At 41.4% G+C, this 19,921-nt stretch overlaps 1 protein-coding gene across 4 annotated transcripts in view; it reads left to right on the plus strand.

Annotated features, from left to right (window-relative positions):
• kmt2a (lysine (K)-specific methyltransferase 2A) overlaps nucleotides 1-17,688 on the plus strand; it is a 149,968-nt gene extending 132,280 nt beyond the window's left edge. For 3 of the 4 annotated variants that reach the window (XM_043676499.2, XM_043676501.2, XM_043676502.2), the window contains exons 32-36: nucleotides 5,939-6,113; nucleotides 6,788-6,895; nucleotides 7,872-7,955; nucleotides 13,886-14,015; nucleotides 16,712-17,688. In XM_043676499.2, the coding sequence (XP_043532434.2) occupies nucleotides 5,939-6,113; nucleotides 6,788-6,895; nucleotides 7,872-7,955; nucleotides 13,886-14,015; nucleotides 16,712-16,987 (773 nt within the window). In that variant the 3' untranslated portion in view covers nucleotides 16,988-17,688. The remainder of the gene's footprint in view (nucleotides 1-5,938; nucleotides 6,114-6,787; nucleotides 6,896-7,871; nucleotides 7,956-13,885; nucleotides 14,016-16,711) is intronic. The other variant, XM_043676503.2, reaches the window with a different exon arrangement.
• Nucleotides 17,689-19,921: the final 2,233 nt, after the last annotated feature.

Here is a 19,921-nt window from a genome sequence, read left to right on the forward strand (position 1 = left end):
CCGTAATAGCCACAACATCGAAGTCCCAGGTACCAACCCACGCTGCAAGTTCACCTACCTTATTTTGTATACTTCTTGCATTGAAGTATACACACTTCAAGCCACTTTCCTGTTTACAGGCACCCTCCTTGGAAATTGATGCCATGTTCCTAACCTCCCTACACTCCAGGCCCTGCACCCTGAAGCTACAATCTGGGTTCCCATGCCCCTGCAGAGTTAGTTTAAACCCCCCCCAAGAGCATTAGCAAACCTCCCCCCAAGGATACTGGTGCCCCTCAGGTTCAGGTGTAGACCATCCTGTTTATAGAGGTCCCACCGTCCCCAGAAAGAACCCCAGTTATCCAAAAACCGGAATCCCTCCCTCCTGCACCATCCCTGTAGCCACGCATTTAAGTGTTCTCTTTCCCTATTCCTCGAATCTCTATCACGTGGCACGGGTAACAAACCAGAGACAACAACTCTGTTCGTTCTAACTCTGAGCTTCCAACCTAGCTCCCTGAAAGCCTGTCTAACATCCTCAGCACTCCTCCTACCTATGTCGTTGGTGCCAATATGGACCACGACTTCGGGCTGCTCCCCCTCCCCCTCCAGGACCCGGAAAACATGATCAGAGACATCACGTACCCTTGCACCTGGGAGGCAACATACCAAACGTGAGTCTCTCTCGTTCCCACAAAACCGCCTATCTGTGCCCCTAACTATCGAGTCCCCAATTACTACTGCTCTGCTCTTCTTCACCCTTCCCTTCTGAGTAACGGGGACAGGCTCCGTGCCAGAGACCTGAGCCCCGTTACTTACCCCTGGTAAGTCATCCCCCCCACAAGTATCCAAAACGGTATACTTGTTCTTGAGGGGAACGGCCGCAGGGGGTCCCTGCACTGGCTGCTTCCTCCCAGTCCCCCTCACTGTCACCCATCTATCTGCCATCTTTGGAGTTACTACCTCCCTATAACTCTGATCTATGACCCCCTCTGCCTCCCGAATGATCCGAAGTTCATCCAACTCCAGCTCCAGTTCCCTAACACGGTCTTGGAGGAGCTGGAGATGGGTGCACTTCCTGCAAGTGTAATCGGCAGGGACGTCGATGGCATCCCTCACCTCATACATGTTGCAGGAGGAACATTGCACTGCCTTCACTGCCATCCCTCTAAAGCTAACTTTTATTTTAAAAAACTGGGTCTAAAGAATACAACAAGCAAAATTCAGCACTTACCTACTTACCAAAACAGATGTTATTATTAGGTTAGAGGAGGAGGGCGGGTGGGAGGCACTACCCGTGTAGTGCCTCGGGTTCCTCTCCTTCGCGCTTTTAAAGGGGGAAAAAACCTACCCAGGTAAGCTTACACTAACTGCTTCCGGGTCTCGGCTGCCCCTCTGGTCGTCGTCACTTCCCCCTGGTGCTCCCGCTCTTTCTGTGAAGAGAGAGTGAAAGAGAAAAAAAAACACCGCTGCCCGCTACCGGTAAGCACTTTTAAAACCAAACGGTCTTACCTTCGCTGCTGCTCGCACTGGAACTGACCGACCGCTTCGAAGGGTGAGTATAAATACTCACCGCTTTCCTTCCCGGCTGCCCCTCTGGTCGTCGTCACTTCCCCCTGGTGCTCCCGCTCTTTCTGTGAAGAGAGAGTGAAAGAGAAAAAAAAACATCGCTGCCCGCTACCGGTAAGCACTTTTAAAACCAAACGGTCTTACCTTCGCTGCTGCTCGCACTGGAACTGACCGACCGCTTCGAAGGGTGAGTATAAATACTCACCGCTTTCCTTCCCGGCTGCCCCTCTGGTCGTCGTCACTTCCCCCTGGTGCTCCCGCTCTTTCTGTGAAGAGAGAGTGAAAGAGAAAAAAAAACGCCGCTGCCCGCTACCGGTAAGCACTTTTAAAACCAAACTGTCTTACCTTCGCTGCTGCTCGCACTGGAACTGACCGACCGCTTCGAAGGGTGAGTATAAATACTCACCGCTTTCCTTCCCGGCTGCCCCTCTGGTCGTCGTCACTTCCCCCTGGTGCTCCCGCTCTTTCTGTGAAGAGAGAGTGAAAGAGAAAAAAAAACACCGCTGCCCGCTACCGGTAAGCACTTTTAAAACCAAACGGTCTTACCTTCGCTGCTGCTCGCACTGGAACTGACCGACCGCTTCGAAGGGTGAGTATAAATACTCACCGCTTTCCTTCCCGGCTGCCCCTCTGGTCGTCGTCACTTCCCCCTGGTGCTCCCGCTCTTTCTGTGAAGAGAGAGTGAAAGAGAAAAAAAAACACCGCTGCCCGCTACCGGTAAGCACTTTTAAAACCAAATTGTCTTACCTTCGCTGCTGCTCGCACTGGAACTGGAAATACTTTAGATGGGTCAGTTTTTGTCCAATGTGTGCAGAAGGGTTTCCTGACACAGAATGTAGACAGGCCAACAAGATGCGAGGCCACATTAGATTTGGTCTTGGGTAATGAACCTGTTGAGCACTTTGGTGATTACCACAATTCGGTAATGTTCATTTTAGCGATGGAAAGGGATAAATATATACTGCAGGGCAAGGGTTATAGCTGGGAGAAAGGCAATTATGATGCGAGTAGGCAATTTTTAGGATGCATAGTAAGGGGAAGGAAACTGCAGGGGATGGACACAATTGAAATGTGGAGCATGTTCAAGGAACAGCTACTGCGTGTCCTTGATAAGTGTGTACCTGTCAGGCAGGGAGGAAGTGGTCGAGCGAGGGAGCCATGGTTTATTAAAGAAGTTGAATCCCATGTCAAGAGGAAGAAGAATGCTTATGTTAGGGTGTGACGCGAAGGCTCAGTTAGGATGCTGGAGAGTTACAAGCTAACCAGGAAAGATCTAAAGAGAGAACTAACAAGAGCCAGGAGGAGACATGAGAAGTTGTTGGCAGATAGGATCAAGGAAAACCCTAAAGCTTTCTATAGGTATATCAGGAATAAAAGAATGACTAGAGTAAGATTAGGGCCAATCAAGGATAGTAGTGGGAAGTTGTGCGTGGAGTCCAAGGAGATAGGAGAAGCGCTAAATGAATATTTTTTGTCAGTATTCACATTGGAAAAAGACAATGTTGTCGAGGAGCATACTGAGATACAGCTATTAGACTAGACAGAATTGAGGTTCACAAGGTGGAGGTGTTAGCAATTCTGGAAAATAGATAAGTCCCCTGTGCCGGATTTATCCTAGGATTCTCTGGGAAGCCAGGGAGGAGATTGCAGAGCCTTTGATGCTTTGGTCTTTACATCGTCATTGTCCACAGGAATAGTGCCAGAAGATTGGAGGATAGCAAATGTTGTCCCCTTATTCAAGAAGGGGAGTAGAGATAGACCAGTGTTCCTTACTTCAGTTGTGGGTAAAGTGTTGGAAAAGGTTATAAGAGGCAGGATTTATAATCATCTTGAAAGGAATAAGTTGATTAGGCATAGTCAACACAGTTTTGTGAAGGGTAGGTCGTGCCTCACAAACCTTATTGAGTTCTTTGGGAAAGTGACCAAACAGGTGGATGAAGGTAAAGTGGTTGATGTGGCGTATATGGATTTCCGTAAGGCGTTTGATAAGTTTCCCCACAGTAGTTTATCGGACAAAATACAGAGGCATGGGATTGAGGGTCATCTAGCAGTTTGGATCAGAAATTGGCTAGCTGAAGAACACAGAGGGTGGTGGTTGATGGGAAATGTTCATCCTGGAGTTCAGTCACTAGTCATGTAGCACAAGGATCTGTTTTGGGATCATTGCTGTTTATCATTTTCATAACTGATCTAGATGAGGTTGTAGAAGGATGGGTTAGTAAATTTGCTAATGACACTAAGGTCAGTGTTGTTGTGGACAGTGCGGAATGATGTTGCAGGTTACAGAGGGACATAGATAAACTGCAGAACTGGGCTGAGAGGTGGCAAATGAAATTTAATATGGAAACGCGTGAGGTGATTCACTTTGGAAGGAACAACAGAAATAAAGAGTACTGGGCTAACAGTAAGATTCTTGGTAGTGTAGATGAGCAGAGCGATCTCTTGGTGTCCATGTACATAGATTCCTGAAAGTTGCCGTCCAGGTTGATAGGGTTGTTAAGAAGGCATACGGTGTGTTAGCTTTTATTGGGAGTGGGATTGCATTTCAGAGCATGAGGTCATGTTGCAGCTTTATAAAACGCTAGTGCAGTCACACCTGGAGTATTGCGTACAGTTCTGGTCATCGCATTAGAGGATGGATGTGGAAGCTTTGGAAAGGATTCAAAGGAGATTTACCGGGATGTTGCTTGGTATGAGGGAAGGCTGAGGGACTTGAGGCTGTTTTTGTTAGAGAAAAGAAGGTTGAGAGGTGACTTAATTGAGACATATAAGATAATCAAGGGTTAGATAGAGTGGACAGTCAGATGATGATGGCTAACATGAGGGGGCATCGTTTTTAATTGAGGGGTGATAGATACAGGACAGATGTCAGAGGTAGTTTCTTTACTCAGAATAGTAGAGGCATAGAACGCCTTGCCTGCAACAGTAGTAGACTCGCCAACGTTTAGGGCTTTTAAATGGTCACTGGATAAACATATGGATGAAAATGGAATAGTGTAGGATAAATAGGCTCTAGATTGGTTCCACAGGTCAGCGCAACATCGAGGGCCAAAGGGCCTGTACTGCGCTGTAATGTTCTAATCTAATTTGAATCTGCATTTGTGAAGTTTGGTTCTAAGCTGTAAAACTTTTCATTTTACTTTATATTGAATTATAATATTTTCACACAAGACATTTGCTGTCTCTATTTAAATTTCAATTGCCTTGCATCTTAACTTAATTGTCATACAACAGGTCTTTTCTCTTCATTCGTTCATGGGATGTGAGCATTATTGGGTAAAGTAGGCCAGCATTTTTGCCAATCTCTAATTGCCCTTGAGAAGGTGATGATGAGCTGCCATGTTGAACTGCTGCTGTGCATGGGTGTAGGGACACCCACAGTGCTGTTAGGGAGGGAGTTACAGGATCTTGACGCAACAATGGTGAAGGAGCAACAATATAGTTCTTAAGTCAAGATGCTGAGTGGTTCAGCAGGGGAATGTGCAAGTGATGGTGTTCCCATGTATCTGCTGCCCCTTCCTTTTCTAGGTGGTAGAGGTCATGAGCTTGGAAAGTGTCACCTTTGGGGCATTGATGAACTGTTGCAGTGCATTCATACTGTTGATGGTGGAGGGAGTAAACGTTGCAGGTGTCAGGTGGGGTGCCAGTCAAGCAGGCTGCTTTGTCCTGGAAGGCTTCAAGCTTCGAGTGTTGTTGGAGCTGCAATGAACCAGGCAAGTGGAGCATGTTGGATCACACACCTGAGTTATGCATTGTAGATGTGAACAGGCATTGAGGAGTCAGGAGGTAAGTTACTTCTTGCAAGATTCCAAGCCTCTGACCTGCCCATTTAAGTGGCTGGTCTAGGTCAGTTTGTGGTCCATGGTAACCCCTAAAATGTTGATGGTGAGTACTTGTCCTTGAATTTATTATTTAACTGTGAGTATAGAGGACCTGCTGTCTGTTTATCTCAGCTGCACTGCTTGAATGTAGGAATAGGAGGAGGCGATTTGGCCCATTGAGCCTGTCCACCAACCACTTAATTCATGGTCAGCCTCTATCTAATCTCTATTTACTTGCTCTCACTAACCACATTTTAACAAAATACTTTCAATCCCAAATTTGAAATTTTCTGTACAGAGCTTTAGAAGGGAGAGTTTCATATTTCCACTATCTTCCATGTGGGGTGCTTCCATTTGAAGGAACACAAGGATAGGTTATACATAACATCATTTAACCAGGATTACTGATATTTTCTGTCCTTAAAGTAGAATTGATAAAATAGCATGAGAAAATTGAACTGTTCATCACATTGAAGGGTATTAAGTTATGTTCTTTGGCTACCCATGTGCTTAGTATTTTCAGGGTTTTATACGCAAATGCTAGTTTTTATTTTTGTTTCCATTTGCAGCGATAAATGGACTGAAAATGCTGGGTATTTCTCATGATGCAGTGGTGTTCCTAATCGAACAGCTTTATGGAGCCAAGCGCTGCAAAAATTACAGCTTCAAGTTCCACAAACATCAGGAAGTGGATGAGCTTCCTATCAACCCCCACGGATCAGCAAGAGCCGAAATACACCAAAGGTAAAACACTAGCGTAGAAATTTGTACTTAAGCTGTTCACTGTTGCACTGAGCTGATTATAGTTAGCAAAGTGACTTCATGTTGCAGTTGAGTGATCAGGATTTACATTAGCTACAAATAAAGTAATCAACAAGATATCATTAGGCAAAAAATTTTGAATGGTAAGGTGGAGTTTGCTTCCCAACAAGAGTTTCAGATTTAAGAGAGAGAACATGATTAACTGGCACATACAGGAACCCTAGAAGTCTGAACTGGATTTTCTTTCCCTCAATGTCAGAATCATGGATGAAGGACTGGACTCATCGGCAGAATTACCACAAAGCAGGAAACGGTAAATCCTCTAGGGATTATGCCAATTCTGCTTTGTAAACTTTTGAAGAGAAAGAGACTGTTGAGAACCCAAGACATTTAAAGTTTTTGAAGTCCTGGAGTAGAGTTGGGACAACATGGTTATTGTTGATTTTAATGAAGTGAGAATGGAAGTTTCATGGTCTAGGACACTCCCAGGGTTAACAACAGAAGAAAGAAATAACAATGTGATCGTCAGTCTTTCAAAGCATGAGTTATAAGATTGAGTGAAGCAAGATAAATATGCATTAAATATCGCACTTATCACATGACAATAGCACTTCCGAGAAGATCCATGGTATATTACTTTATCTTTATTCATGCAGGAAGTCAGCATTTGATATGTTCAACTTTTTGGCTTCAAAACATCGGCAGCCACCAGACTATTGTCCCAATGAAGAGGAGGAAGAAGAGGTGCAGCTTAAATCAGCACGGTGGGCTTCAGTTAATCATAAGCGCATATCCAACTTGTTATATGTTAATATTTAGAAGTTATTGTGAATCAAAATCAATGACTGAATTATACATTCCCCAAATACGGAAATCTAAGTCTTTATCCAGAGGTATATAAATTTGTAAACATGTATGTGATTAACCAGTTTTTTTTAGGTAAGGATATCAAGAAATATATACTGTGGTCATTAAATAAATTGAGATACAGCTTAACCATGGGAGTGAAGAGAAAGGCCTTTGAGGGATGAATGGCTTCCTTTTCCTACCAGTGGACCAACATCTTAAAAAGAGCAGCGCCATTTTAGATGTTAAACCTTGGCTCCAGTTTTTGTAAACAAAAACAAGATTCTTTGAAAGTGCAATCTATATCTCATGGTGGGGCTCAATGCATCAAGAAAACGATGTGTTGTATCAGGTGGTTTTCTTCCTTGCACTGCCACGGACAGTTTATACCCAAAATACTGATACTGGAGCAGCTATCATATATAGTGGAATTATGGTCACTTACACAATATGCCATGCCAGATTACTTGTCCTGCCAATAATGCGAGAAGCGAATTTTTTAGTGGTATTCATGATTTTTCACATGGTGGGATTTTTTTTTGAAATTCAGCTTGGCTTCTGTTATGTTAATGTGGGTATGAATAGCTTATTTCTTAAACGTTTTGTATTAAGTATGCCATTCATAAAATGTATCCCATAATTTGTTTTTACTGGTGCTCAAAGGTAAATGTAAGTTTATTTGACTATGTTTCAGAAGATAATTTGTACATAAAGATACTTATTTGAAGTAAAAATATAATTGAGATAAATACTACTTTGTCACTGAGTTTCACTGTCAGGGAACTGAAGAAATACATTTGAAGAGAGGTTGATGTTTATAATGTAAATATCCTGGAAAAAATTATAATGAAGTGGTAGCATTGCAGTAACTTCTTATTGTCTTTGACCTTGTAGGCGGGCAACTAGCATGGACCTCCCAATGGCCATGCGATTCAGGCACTTGAAAAAGACTTCAAAAGAAGCAGTTGGTGTCTACCGGTAAGAGAAAATGAATTCTACATAGTATGCACTGTGTGTAGAGGTGTGTTAAGCTGCTAGTGGAATAGTGAATGGATTTGCTCCATTACATTATGTTAGTGTCAACTTATCACAAATTTATAGTTTGTGCTGTTGGAGTTACTTTGATATATTACAGCGCACAAAGTGAGGATTTTAAAAATTAAGCTTTCTGTAAGACCGTCAAACTTAGCTGAACCGATCATATTGTAGCTTCACAAAGACATGGTTTTGTATGGCCTGAGAACCTAATTCAATGGATACAGCATTTAACTGCATGTTACTTGAATGCGAAAAATAAGAACCACAGTAACTAAAGAAAAAGGAAGAGCAGGTTCATGTGGACAAATGATCGTCTTTTGTATACAGTGGTATTGCAGGATTGTTCAACACTCAGGGCACTGTGTAAACATATTTGCAGCTGGTGCAAATCATTGAGTACAACATTATCTGTTTGGGATCTTGTTATGTATGTGCTGTCAGTTCCCAGTATATATTCTGATATCATTCTAGTGCTTTTCTTGATGATTATCCATTTAGTTGCTTATTGGAAAGCCTTCTGAATAAAATCAAACTCATCTCGATTCTGACCATTTTGATTTCTGTTGAGGTCTGCTAGACTGGAAGCTACTAGAATGAACCTAAATTTGGATCCTTCACCCCCCCCCCCCCAAAAAAACACCCTGAGGGATATTATTGTCCAGCCATAGAAACCTTGGCAACACAAGCAGCTCAGAGGCTCAATTCTGAGGAGAATGACTGTACCCCCTGTCAGTCCAATGTTAACCTGTCATGTACAAGACACAACTCAAGGCATTGATAAGAACAGTCTCCACTTGGCTGAATGAGTGCAGCTCCAAAAACACCCAAGCTCAACACCATCCAGGACAAAGCAGACCACTTGTTTGGCTCCCCATCCGGCACATTGAAGATTCAACCTATGATACAGGGCAGCGTGGACACTATCTACAAGATACACTGTGATAATTCAGTAAGAGTCCATAGGCAGCACCTTAAAACCCATAACTTTTGCCACGTAGGATGGCAAAGGCAGCAGATTCACTTACACACTTGAAAGTTCCTGTCCGAGCCACATACCATCCTGGCTTGGTTGTAAACATAGAGGAATGACTTAACGTAATAGTCTGATACTGAAAGACCACGAAATCCACCATTCCTATTTAATCCTTTGATTGATTCTCTTTCTGGTTTCTATTCCAATCCACTTTCAGGAATATTAATTTCCTGAATGCACGATTCCAACTTCTCTGATCATTCAGAGTAACTTTAGATCTCTGAATGATACGTGCTCAAATCTACTTCACCTAACACATCAGTTGAAATGAGTGTGGTCTGAAATGGTGCCATTAAAATTAAACTGGATTTGCTAGCAGTATCAATAATCCCAGATTTTTATGGAAATAAACTGCAAGGAGAAGGTTTTCTGGCTTGTAGGGATTATTAAAAATTTTTAAATTGTGTTTTTTTAAATTATAGTTCGAGCTGGCTACCCTGAATCCTGAAATGAACTCATTTGTGGAAGTAAAATAAGACTGTAATTGACTATTTTAACACTTTAAAAGTTAGATGGCAATTTGAAAGGACACAAACTCGTAAAAGATGCAACCAGACTTGAAACAGATAGTGAGCAAGAGGCAGTTGATCCCGAATGATTACTTTCTTCCAAGCAGCTCACTGTGCCTACCTGTCAATAACTTGTCTAGAATTAATGACTGGTACCAGTAAGCTGGAAGTCACAGACAGACTCAAAGTGCTGAACCAAATAAAATCCCTATGGAGTAAATAATATTTATGGACCATTAATCTTCAGTCCCATTTAAAATCCTGAGATTGATTTATCGTCTACTTTATTCCTGGTATTGATACAATAATGGCATATTAAACAGCAGTTAATTTGGATTTAGAAAGGAAATATCCTGATTGACTAACCCTGGTTGGCCTTTTTCGTTTGAGAAGTTGGTGTGGCATACCCACAGCTTCAAAAAACATTTGGCAAATTTCATATCGCTGGTAACTACTTAAGGTGGTGAGTCAGGATATCCCTTAAGAATAGATGATGCATTGTTTGAGGAGTAGGAAATAGCAGTCATTCTCACGAGTTACATCAGAGCCACGGTGCGTCTCCTGAGACTGGCTTGCATTGACTTGCACACAGAAATTCCATGAAAATTTGTTAGATTTGAAAATGTTGCCAGACTAGGAGGAGGTTGATATTGAAGAATCAGCTCTGAAAATATGAAGTTATATGAATAAATAGGTAAGTGGGCAAAGCTATGTGAAATTTAATATAATCCAGGTAAGTGTATAGTCCAGCATGTTCAAGAGGGAAAATAGACATCATGCATGTCATGAATTGTACTGAAATAGTTATACGTTATTTTCTTTGTTTTCACTCATGGGACATGGACTTCACTGACTGACCAGCATTTATTGCCCGTCCCTAGTTGCCCTTGAGAAGGTGATGGTGGTGAGCTGCTTTCTTGGACCACAGAAGACCATGTGCTGTAGGTAGTCCCACAAAGCCATTAGTGAGGGAATTCCAGCATTTTGATGCAGCAACTGTGAAGAAATAGTGATACATTTCTAAGTCGGGATGGTGAGTGGCTTGGAGGGGAACTTGAAGGTGGTGATGTTCCCATGTATCTGTATGCTTGTCCTTCAAGATGACAGTAGTCATGGGTTTGGTAGATTCTGTCTGAGGAATTTTGGTGAATTTCTGCAGTACATGTTGTAGGTAGTACATACCGCTGCTACTGAGCATTGACTGTGGAGGGAGTGGATGCTTATGGATTTGGTACGAATCAAGCTGGCTGCATTGTCCTGAATGGTGTGAAGCTTCTTGACTGTTGTTGGAGCTGTGTTCATCCAGGCATGATGTGGCAGTGCCGGTGTTCATCCAGGCATGATGTGGCAGTGCCGGTGTTCATCCAGGCATGATGTGGCAGTGCCGGTGTTCATCCAGGCATGATGTGGCTGTGCCGGTGTTCATCCAGGCATGATGTGGCTGTGCCGGTGTTCATCCAGACAAGTGGAAGTAGTTAATCACATTCCTGACTTGTGCCTTGTAGATTTTAACTGGAGGCGTATTACTTGCTGTAGTATTCTTAGCTCTGACTTGATTCTGTAGCCACTGTATTTATTTAACAAGTCCAGTTGAGTTCTTGGTTAATGGCAACTCTACGGATGTTGATTAGTGGAGGATTCAATGATGGTTACTTCATTGAATGTCAAGAGACAGTGGTTAAATCGCCTCTAGTAAGAGGTGTTCATTTGTGTGCTACAATTAGTACTTGCCACTCATCAGCCCAGATCTTTTTGCATTTGAACATGGATTGCTTTATTATTTGAGGAGTCACAAATGGCGCTCAACATTGTGCAATCATCGGCAAACATTGTGCGTGCTTGACAGGACACTCGACATGCCACCCACTTTCAGACTAACAATTAACAAAGCAAATTAAATGCTGCAATAATTAATCAAAAGTCTGGAATTAAGAGTCTAATGATGACCAGGAATCCATTTTGATTGTCGGAAAAACCCATCAGGATCACTAATGTCCTTTAGGGAAAGAAACTGGTATCCTTAGTTGGTCTGGCCTCTATGTGACACCAGTCCCGTAACAATGTGGTTGACTCTTAACTGCCCCCTGAGCAATTACGGATGGGCAGTAAATGCTGACTGAGCTAGTGGTGCACTCATCCTGTGAATGAATTTTTAAAAAGTCAAAGGAGGTCTTACTCGAACTGTATTTTGCATGCATCAGACTGTGCCATGAGTTCTGTGTACAGTTTTTTGTCAAGCTATCACAAAGAAGACAATCAACACCGGAGGCAGTCAGAGGAGAGCAACATGATTGATGCCTATAGTGTCAGAGGTATGAAAAAAGATTGGTGATATACTAGGCTTTATGAGCTTTGAAAGGATTAAACTAAAGTGCTGTTAGATGTACAAAGAAGGTATGAAAAATAAATTTGTAAAATGAATTTGAGAGAGCGGGATGGGTTTTAAAAGTTCAAACTAACAAAGTTTCCATATCGAAGGTGAAAGTTAGTGCTGATTCCATGAAGCTCAGCTTGACACTAAAACTGCCATTCGGAAATTAATTTACGGGTTGAATAACTGAGACATGACCTGTGGAATTCCTGGAGAAATTATTGAATGCTCCAGTTGGGCAAGCTGGGGTTTTGGATGGATGAAGCTAAATTGACTGAATGGCCTTACCCTGTAATCTCCCCTGATTCAGCTAACGTCAATGCCTTTGAGCTGAGAAACAAAACATAAGCAGTATCCTTGCTGTTGAACGCTGCTCACCAAACCTCACTGGAAGTGTTTATGTGAATGTCAGTTGGGGATTGGATTGAGCCCAACTGTGATACACTGATGATTGAATGACCTCTCAGCATTTGTTGTTTGGATTAGCACGTACAAAGAATGGCCAGTCATACAGTTCAATGTACTGGGTCAATAGACTGGTATGTTAATACAGTTCAAGCCATTTGGCAAGATTTAAACCAAGACATGTATCTTGTCATTTGAGGAGAAGTGTTTACTCAGTCCTAGTCCTCTCATCCCACATCCAGTGTAACAGCTGCTCCCTATTTATGTGTTCAGACAATTAACAACTACCAGGGCCCTCTGTGGCACAGTGATAATGACCCTCCTTTTGGACTGATAGGCCTGGGTTCAAGACCCAGCTGTTTTAGAGGTATGTAATAGTATCTCTGAACAAGTTGATTAGGGGGGGAAAGGGAACCCTACCATTCTTAACCTTAAATAAACAAATTAAGGAACCTTAAAGCTAACAATGTATTCCAGTGTAACTAAGTACCTTCCAGAAAAGATGGGAGGAATCGGAAAGCAAGAAGCTTAGAAGTCTTTTCTCTGGGGATAAATCAGTGATCTGTTCAAACCCAGTAGTACAAAGTGCTTCCTCCTTTTATCAATGTGAGAAATGTTTCAGTTTCTTAAATGCTATTGTGTTAGTTCATCCATTCAAAATCATTCTGATCTTCGAAATAAACATTTTTAAAATCTCCATACTCTGTGTAAATGTATTCAATCTGCAGGCTGATGTGCTGCTTCTGAACAAGTGTCCGTGATGTGAGCAAGACCAGTGTACTACAGTGGAACAGTTGTACCTCAGCAAGAGGTTTTATAGAGCCTTCAACATCGTAAATTGTTCCACGGTGCTTCACATAAGCATTGTCATGCAAAGTTTTAGTAGGTTTGCGGAGAGGTTTCAGGAGGAAGTTTTTTTTCTTTTGGGTCTCGGCACTGAAGACAGGGTGAGCAGTGGTGGAGCGATTAAAATGGGGATGTTCGGGAGACCAGAATTGGAGGAGTGCAGATATCTTAGGAGGGTTGTAGGGTAGGTGCGTGGCTGAATGCAAATAGAAGAAATTTAAAATGGAGCTGTCTCCTAACTGGGAGCCAGTATGGATCAGTGAAACCATATTGATAAGTAGCTGTAAGATGATATGAGTTGGAACATGGGCATTAGAGTTCTGGATGATCTCCTGTTTATAAATTGTTAAACTTGGGAAGCTGACCAAGAATGTGGTCAAGCAGATGAACTCCAAACAATGTAAGCAGGTTAGAGGGAGAAGTTGAGAACGTTCTTGGTATCAGTTTGCTGTGCACTTTTAATAAGTACTGAGACTCTGTGTTTATGCAGAATTTAAACTGTCAGTTGGAGCAAAGTATCTCATTAAAGCAACTGACTGACTTATTGAGTTGGCTGGGAAGGGATTGGAGTTTTAATTATCATACAGTGGAATTTTACTTAGCCAAGAGTAAAACTGACATGATACCACGAGTTTAGTTTCATAATGAATGATTTTGTGCTCTTTCTTCTTCCTTTCCACCCTTCCCGTCTTTGTAACTGCTGTAGGTCACCAATCCATGGACGAGGCCTTTTCTGTAAGCGAAACATTGATGCAGGTGAGATGGTCATCGAATATTCGGGTAATGTCATTCGATCTGTCCTCACAGACAAACGAGAGAAATATTATGACAGCAAGGTGAGTTTCTAGTGCAGGTTTACGCTAGATAATAACCACAGGTGCTGGGATAGCCATCGTGGGAATCACTGATGTTATTTCTCCGCCGTTTAATGAACCCTTTCTGAAATAACGCTATCTTTATGGCATCAGCGACGCACCGCCTTCCTTGTGAAATAAAACAGCTTATCTGCTTGTGTTGTTTAACTTGCAGCAACTTTGCAGTTCATTTTAAAAATTGGTTTGTGTGCAAGCTTTTTTGGCTGTTGTATGTTCAGTGTACGCATTGTGGGGATGACCAAGTTGGTTGTGGAACTGTTTCAAAACTGGGCAGTTAAGTGCCTTTATTTTGTACGTTGGACAACTTGCTGTGAAATTTGTATTTAATTAACAACAGTTTAAATGGAGGATGTTGTTAGAATTTGTTGCACCCTCACGCTCCAATTATACCTGGATATGCTGTTTTGCCACTGAAACAGCAGAGTGAGCTATCAGGCTGTTGTATGTTAGAGCACCTTGTAACAATATTTTCCACTCTAACCTGACTGCTGCCAATTGCAAATACTTATCAAGTTGCCAGTCTTCATGGAACTTTGATTATTTTAATCAGATTTTTCAACCCCTCCATCTATAAATTACAAATTGTCTTTTATATAGTGCCACCTTTGACATTTTCTCTGGACACTTAGCAGACAGTGATTTTGATAAAAACTGTCTCTCAACTCAGTGAGGAATACCACCTGCTCAAAGTCTTGTGTCTGAGGCATGTTTGACACTTCCTGCATCTTGCTTAAAAATAACTAATGCTTTAAAGTATATAAAGAGAGATTGAAAAGCTAGCCTCTTCCTAGTTTTTCTGGCATTAATCTCAAGGCCAGAAGCAGCAGAATTCATAAGCAGTTGTCAATCTGTACAGACCTTACCCAGCAGTCAGCCTCATGTGCCTGATGAGATATCTCTCTCATAGAAACTATCTGATCAAGTACCTTAGGAGGATATACTAGCTTAAACAGCATAAGCTTTAGCAGCAAAACATCTTAGTGATCCAGACCCTGGGATACCTGTGAGTAATACTGCGGATCAATTAGCTATGCATTCTCTTCAACTCTTGCTCCTGTATTTGTTGAATAAAATTTTACTTTAAAAATGCTTGGATTGCTTTTGCTTGCTTTTGTAGTTTTGCCTGCTTAATGGGAATGAAAATGAAATTGTATCTGCCTTACGATATCGTCTTATAACTGACTAATGTCACTGGTGAAGGGGGGGGTTAATGGCGTTTTCTGATTTGGAATGGAAGTGTATATTGTTAATCACATCATGCCCCTTAACTAGGAACAAATTCCTGGAAAAGCCATATGTATAGAGCTGAAACTGAGATTAACATGATTTTCAAAACTGAAGTGATCCATATAGTCAGTTTGATCAGATTGTGTAACATTGACAAATTTGCCCAAAAACAGTATTTCACGAGAAACATTAATTCAGCATTTTGGTCACTTAAGCTAATGATGTGTTATGGTCCTTTCCTTTACCTCTTGGTTGATGTACGAATCATTTTTGTTATTGGCTTGTTTTCTTCAGGTCCTCTAACATAGGCAGCGTGTTGCCCAAAATAACAATATTAATTTTTGCCCCAACTATATAACATTACAGACCAGAAGCAAAGCATTTGACCCAACTGGGATATGTTGCTGTTAGTGCTTTACAAAGAACCCTCTCACCTCTTTTCATCTGACCTTCACAGCATAATCTAGTTTCTTCCTTTTTATTTCTGTTTACCTAGCTACCCGTTATACATATCTATCCTAGTTGCATAAACTACTACTTCTGGTAGTGAGCTGCATGTTAGAATTACTTTCAGCTGAGAGATTTCCCTTGAATTCCTAGTTGGATTTGTTAATGACTGCCATCTACTTAGAGCTCCTAAGTCTGGGCTCCCCACTCGTGGAAACATTTTTCGGCTCCTTTATTATATTCTTAATTATTTCCGATTGCAGGTGTCTGTCTCTTCTCTGTCTATCATGCATGCATGCACATATTCTCTCTCCCTTCTGTTTTTTCTCACATGCTGTCTCTTCCCCATTGCAACCCCCGCTCGCACCCCTAGCTTCTCTAGCCATGCCTTTTTGGAGAAAACACTCTTAACCTAACAGTATAGTACCAGAGAGTAATGTGCATTTTCTAATGGCCTAATCAATTTTCTGCCTGTGAAGCACCAAGCCTGTTCATTGTCTCCTGATTGGTTACATCTCTCAATTCTAATAGTACCCTTGTGAATCTCCTCTGCACCTACTCCAGTGTCTCTGCATCCTTGTTCTAATGAATTTGACATCCCAGTGGATCAATAAGATTAAAGCTCTGTCATACTGAACCAAATACAGATCTGTGGATTTGGGTTTGGCTGAAACAACAGTGAGATGCCAGCCAGCTTCAATATCCCCAGTCTATGACTAAGTGTCTGTCAGGACCCCTGCTGCAGGCCAAACTAGAAAATGAACTGTTTGAACTTTGTGAGAGCTGTCAAAATTGGCTGCGATGCTTCTTTTGTTCATGTGCCTTACTGGTACTCATTATCCAGACAAACTTGGGCAAGATAACCAAGGGCTACAAGGCCCTAAGGACTGTACTCCAGCAGGAGTTGGTATTTTTGGGAAGATACACTAATGTTAATTTATTAATATTTTTTCTACTCTTTCTCTTTTTCTTTGTATTAATAGGGGATCGGTTGTTACATGTTCCGTATTGATGATTATGAAGTTGTGGATGCCACGATGCACGGAAATGCAGCACGTTTCATCAACCACTCCTGTGAACCGAACTGCTACTCACGGGTGATAAATGTGGATGGACAGAAACACATAGTCATCTTCGCCGTGCGAAAGATCTACCGTGGTGAAGAACTCACATACGATTACAAGTTCCCAATCGAAGATGCCAGCAACAAACTGCCTTGTAACTGCGGAGCAAAGAAATGCAGGAAGTTCCTGAACTGAGGAAAAAATAAATTAACTGGTGAAAATAAAAACCCTCTTGAGGTGATTGACATGATTTTATGGGATCTCTGAAAGAAAAGACCTGGGATGGAAATGGTGGTGAAGTTGCTTTGCAATCTGCTCTATGAAAGTCTTGTTGGAAAAACAAATTAAACACTAGGGTCATAGGATGGTTGGAGCACAGGTGGGGTTCATGCCAAATGATTAATGGCAAAAAAATGCCATTCGCACACATTCATAGAGCTCATGGTCTTAATGCAGACCTGGTAAAATAAATTGCTAAACAGTGTTGACTGCTGATCATTTCCAGATTTGCATGGCAGAATATTAATTGACTACAGCTCCATTTCCATCCTTAAAACATCCTGTTCCACATATGGAACTGAGTGAAATGAATGAATGCTACCAACTTGCCAGTCAATTATGTAGCAAGGCAACGACAAAAACTGAAATTCAATTTAAATTAGCTGTGTCACTTGAGCAGGGTCTCCTCTCAAGTAAAAGAAACATAAAGGTCGTACGTGAGGGAAATTAATATCTTTAACAGCTGTGCAGTGGAAAAGGCAGGGGCTAGGCTGGGTGAAAACTGTTTTGATCCTTGTGGTTTATAATTTCTGGCCTGGAGCAGTTTGTTTCTAATAATTTTAAAACGTGAAACAAACTTATTTTTCAAATTTTTTCTTCCAATGACAGTGGCTCCTCAACTGTAAGATGGCAGTGAAATGAAGTGAACCGTGTTTGTACCCATACTGGGTAAAGTCTGTAGTCCCATAAAATCACTTCAATCTGGCGACTTCCCTCCTCTTTCCAGGAGGCAGTTATCACGTGTTTAAGCTTAAAGCTTTGTGAATTTTTAGAACTTGAGTCTCGTTTAGAATGGCAGAGTGTAAAATTAACACTAACTAGGTAAGCATTCTGCCTCATGTTTCCTTGGGTTTTATTTTTGTAAGTTTTTTTCTAGTTGCTTCAAAGTAGTACTGCACTTACTAGTGAACTGGCTATTCAGCAGTGAAATTAAGAAAATCATGTGGAAAGATACAGGGGAAGGAAACAGGAACCAGGGTACATAGAAACTTCATGCTGACCTCATTAATGTGGAAAAGCCTGCTGATGTGCGTTCAACCCAGTAACCCCTGAAAACTCCTTTCTAGTTGTACGTGAGTGTTGACATTCACACCACTTGTTTGAAGTGCACTAGTGATGCAGAAGCACCACTGATATATTAATTGAACTCTAAAAGTTTTATTGGTACCTATTTCTTGATGTTGGAGGGGCAAAAAAAAAATCGTTATTTAACCCTTTCACTGATGGAAACTTATTAATCATTGGGTGGTATGGAGTGGTGCAAATAGTCACTACCCCAGAATTATGGCTGTCACATCATTGTCTTGCCTGTCTAAGAGAACATGGGTAAATTGGAATATAAAACATCTTGGTCTTCCCTTCCACTTAAAATCAATAGATTTCTAAAACCAAGCTTTATATCACCTGACCACTGCTCTTTTCAACCATTATCCTGCATCATAGCTTTAACTCTTCACTTGAGCTTTTCTGTCCAAATATTAATATATTTCTGAAATGTTGTTTGGAATTCTTCAAAGTACATTCATGTTGGAGGAGTAGGTAGCAAGGTAACCTTGAACATCCAGCTAAGAGATTGTAGTCTACACTTGAATTCATGTTGATACTCTTGTTTTAATCATTCCGTCAGTGTGTCTGTTCCTGAGGACTGTTTGTTGTGTAGGGAATTGCAAATGTTTCAAGTTTGGCCATGAGTGAATCTCAAAATTGAACACCAGGATATTGTCATGGATGGTGCAGGCATATGAATGCTTAACATGCTATTCTAGTGTTTCTTAATTCATTATTTTAATGCAGGTGTTAAATGCCTCCATTAAATTGACAGGTAAATGCCATCTAGCATGTTAGCCAACGTTCTAGATTCTTCTTTCTGCACTCTCACCAGTTAACAGCTGTACTGCATTGTAGTGTGGGGAAATGTGCTAAAATATTGCACAACCACATTACAGTTGTGGCAGCTTTTTAATTTTAACAATGTTTATTTTGACAGTAAGGAAATAATTTCTGTTACAGTGCCGAAATGCTACCATAACTGGCTCCTGGAACGCAGTCATTTTGTTTGACCAAATGAATGCATCTCAAGTGGGTTTATCACACTGACTTAATGTTTGAAGATCTTGATCCCTTAATGTTTTGCACTGTGCGCTATTTAGATTGACGCTAAACCTAATGTGTTTGTACTGACCACAGCAGTGTATTCTGTTATTCAGACTACAGCAGTGTATTGTTATTCAGACTACAGCCGTATTCCCATGTATCCCCTTGTCCAGGTTATTAGCTGTATCCTGTGTTTTCAATTGTCCCGATTATAGATATGACTCCTGTTGTCCAAACTCTCTTGAATTTTCCAAAAAAAAGTTCAGTTTGTCTGATCAGGATGTTGTTTCCTTAAAGGGGCACTGTCTTCATTTTAAATAATGTGTCACTAACCCAACCCGTTTTCCACATTTATGCTCCCTCCTTTGTTGACAAAGCGGTGCCCTTTTAAGCAATAATTGATAGCTAGACAGACTGTTTGTTTCAGGATGAATTTTTCCCTGATGTGGTATTTGTTGTCCATTGTTCCTCTTCAGTTAAGCCTCTGGACAAAAGTTTGGTCGGTGATGTTTCTTCACGTTTTATTTGCCTTCACTCAGTTACTGCTGCTTAATGACATCCATCTGCCACCGGCCTTTTGGGACCATGTTTCTCGCTGCTATGACATGAGCTTTTTTCTTGAGGGCACCTTTGCTTGTAGGGAGGTATTAACCTGTTATGTAAGAAAGGGCAGTGTTTACTTAAGAAGGACATTGCACTTCACCAAGTTTGTGGTGGAATTGCCAGGGCAGCGTATATACAGCACAAGGAAGTCTA

Source organism: Chiloscyllium plagiosum, unplaced genomic scaffold, assembly GCF_037043375.1.
Source record: "Chiloscyllium plagiosum isolate Xiang-an unplaced genomic scaffold, Cpla_swu_hap1 HiC_scaffold_29, whole genome shotgun sequence".
Taxonomy (NCBI): domain Eukaryota; kingdom Metazoa; phylum Chordata; class Chondrichthyes; order Orectolobiformes; family Hemiscylliidae; genus Chiloscyllium; species Chiloscyllium plagiosum.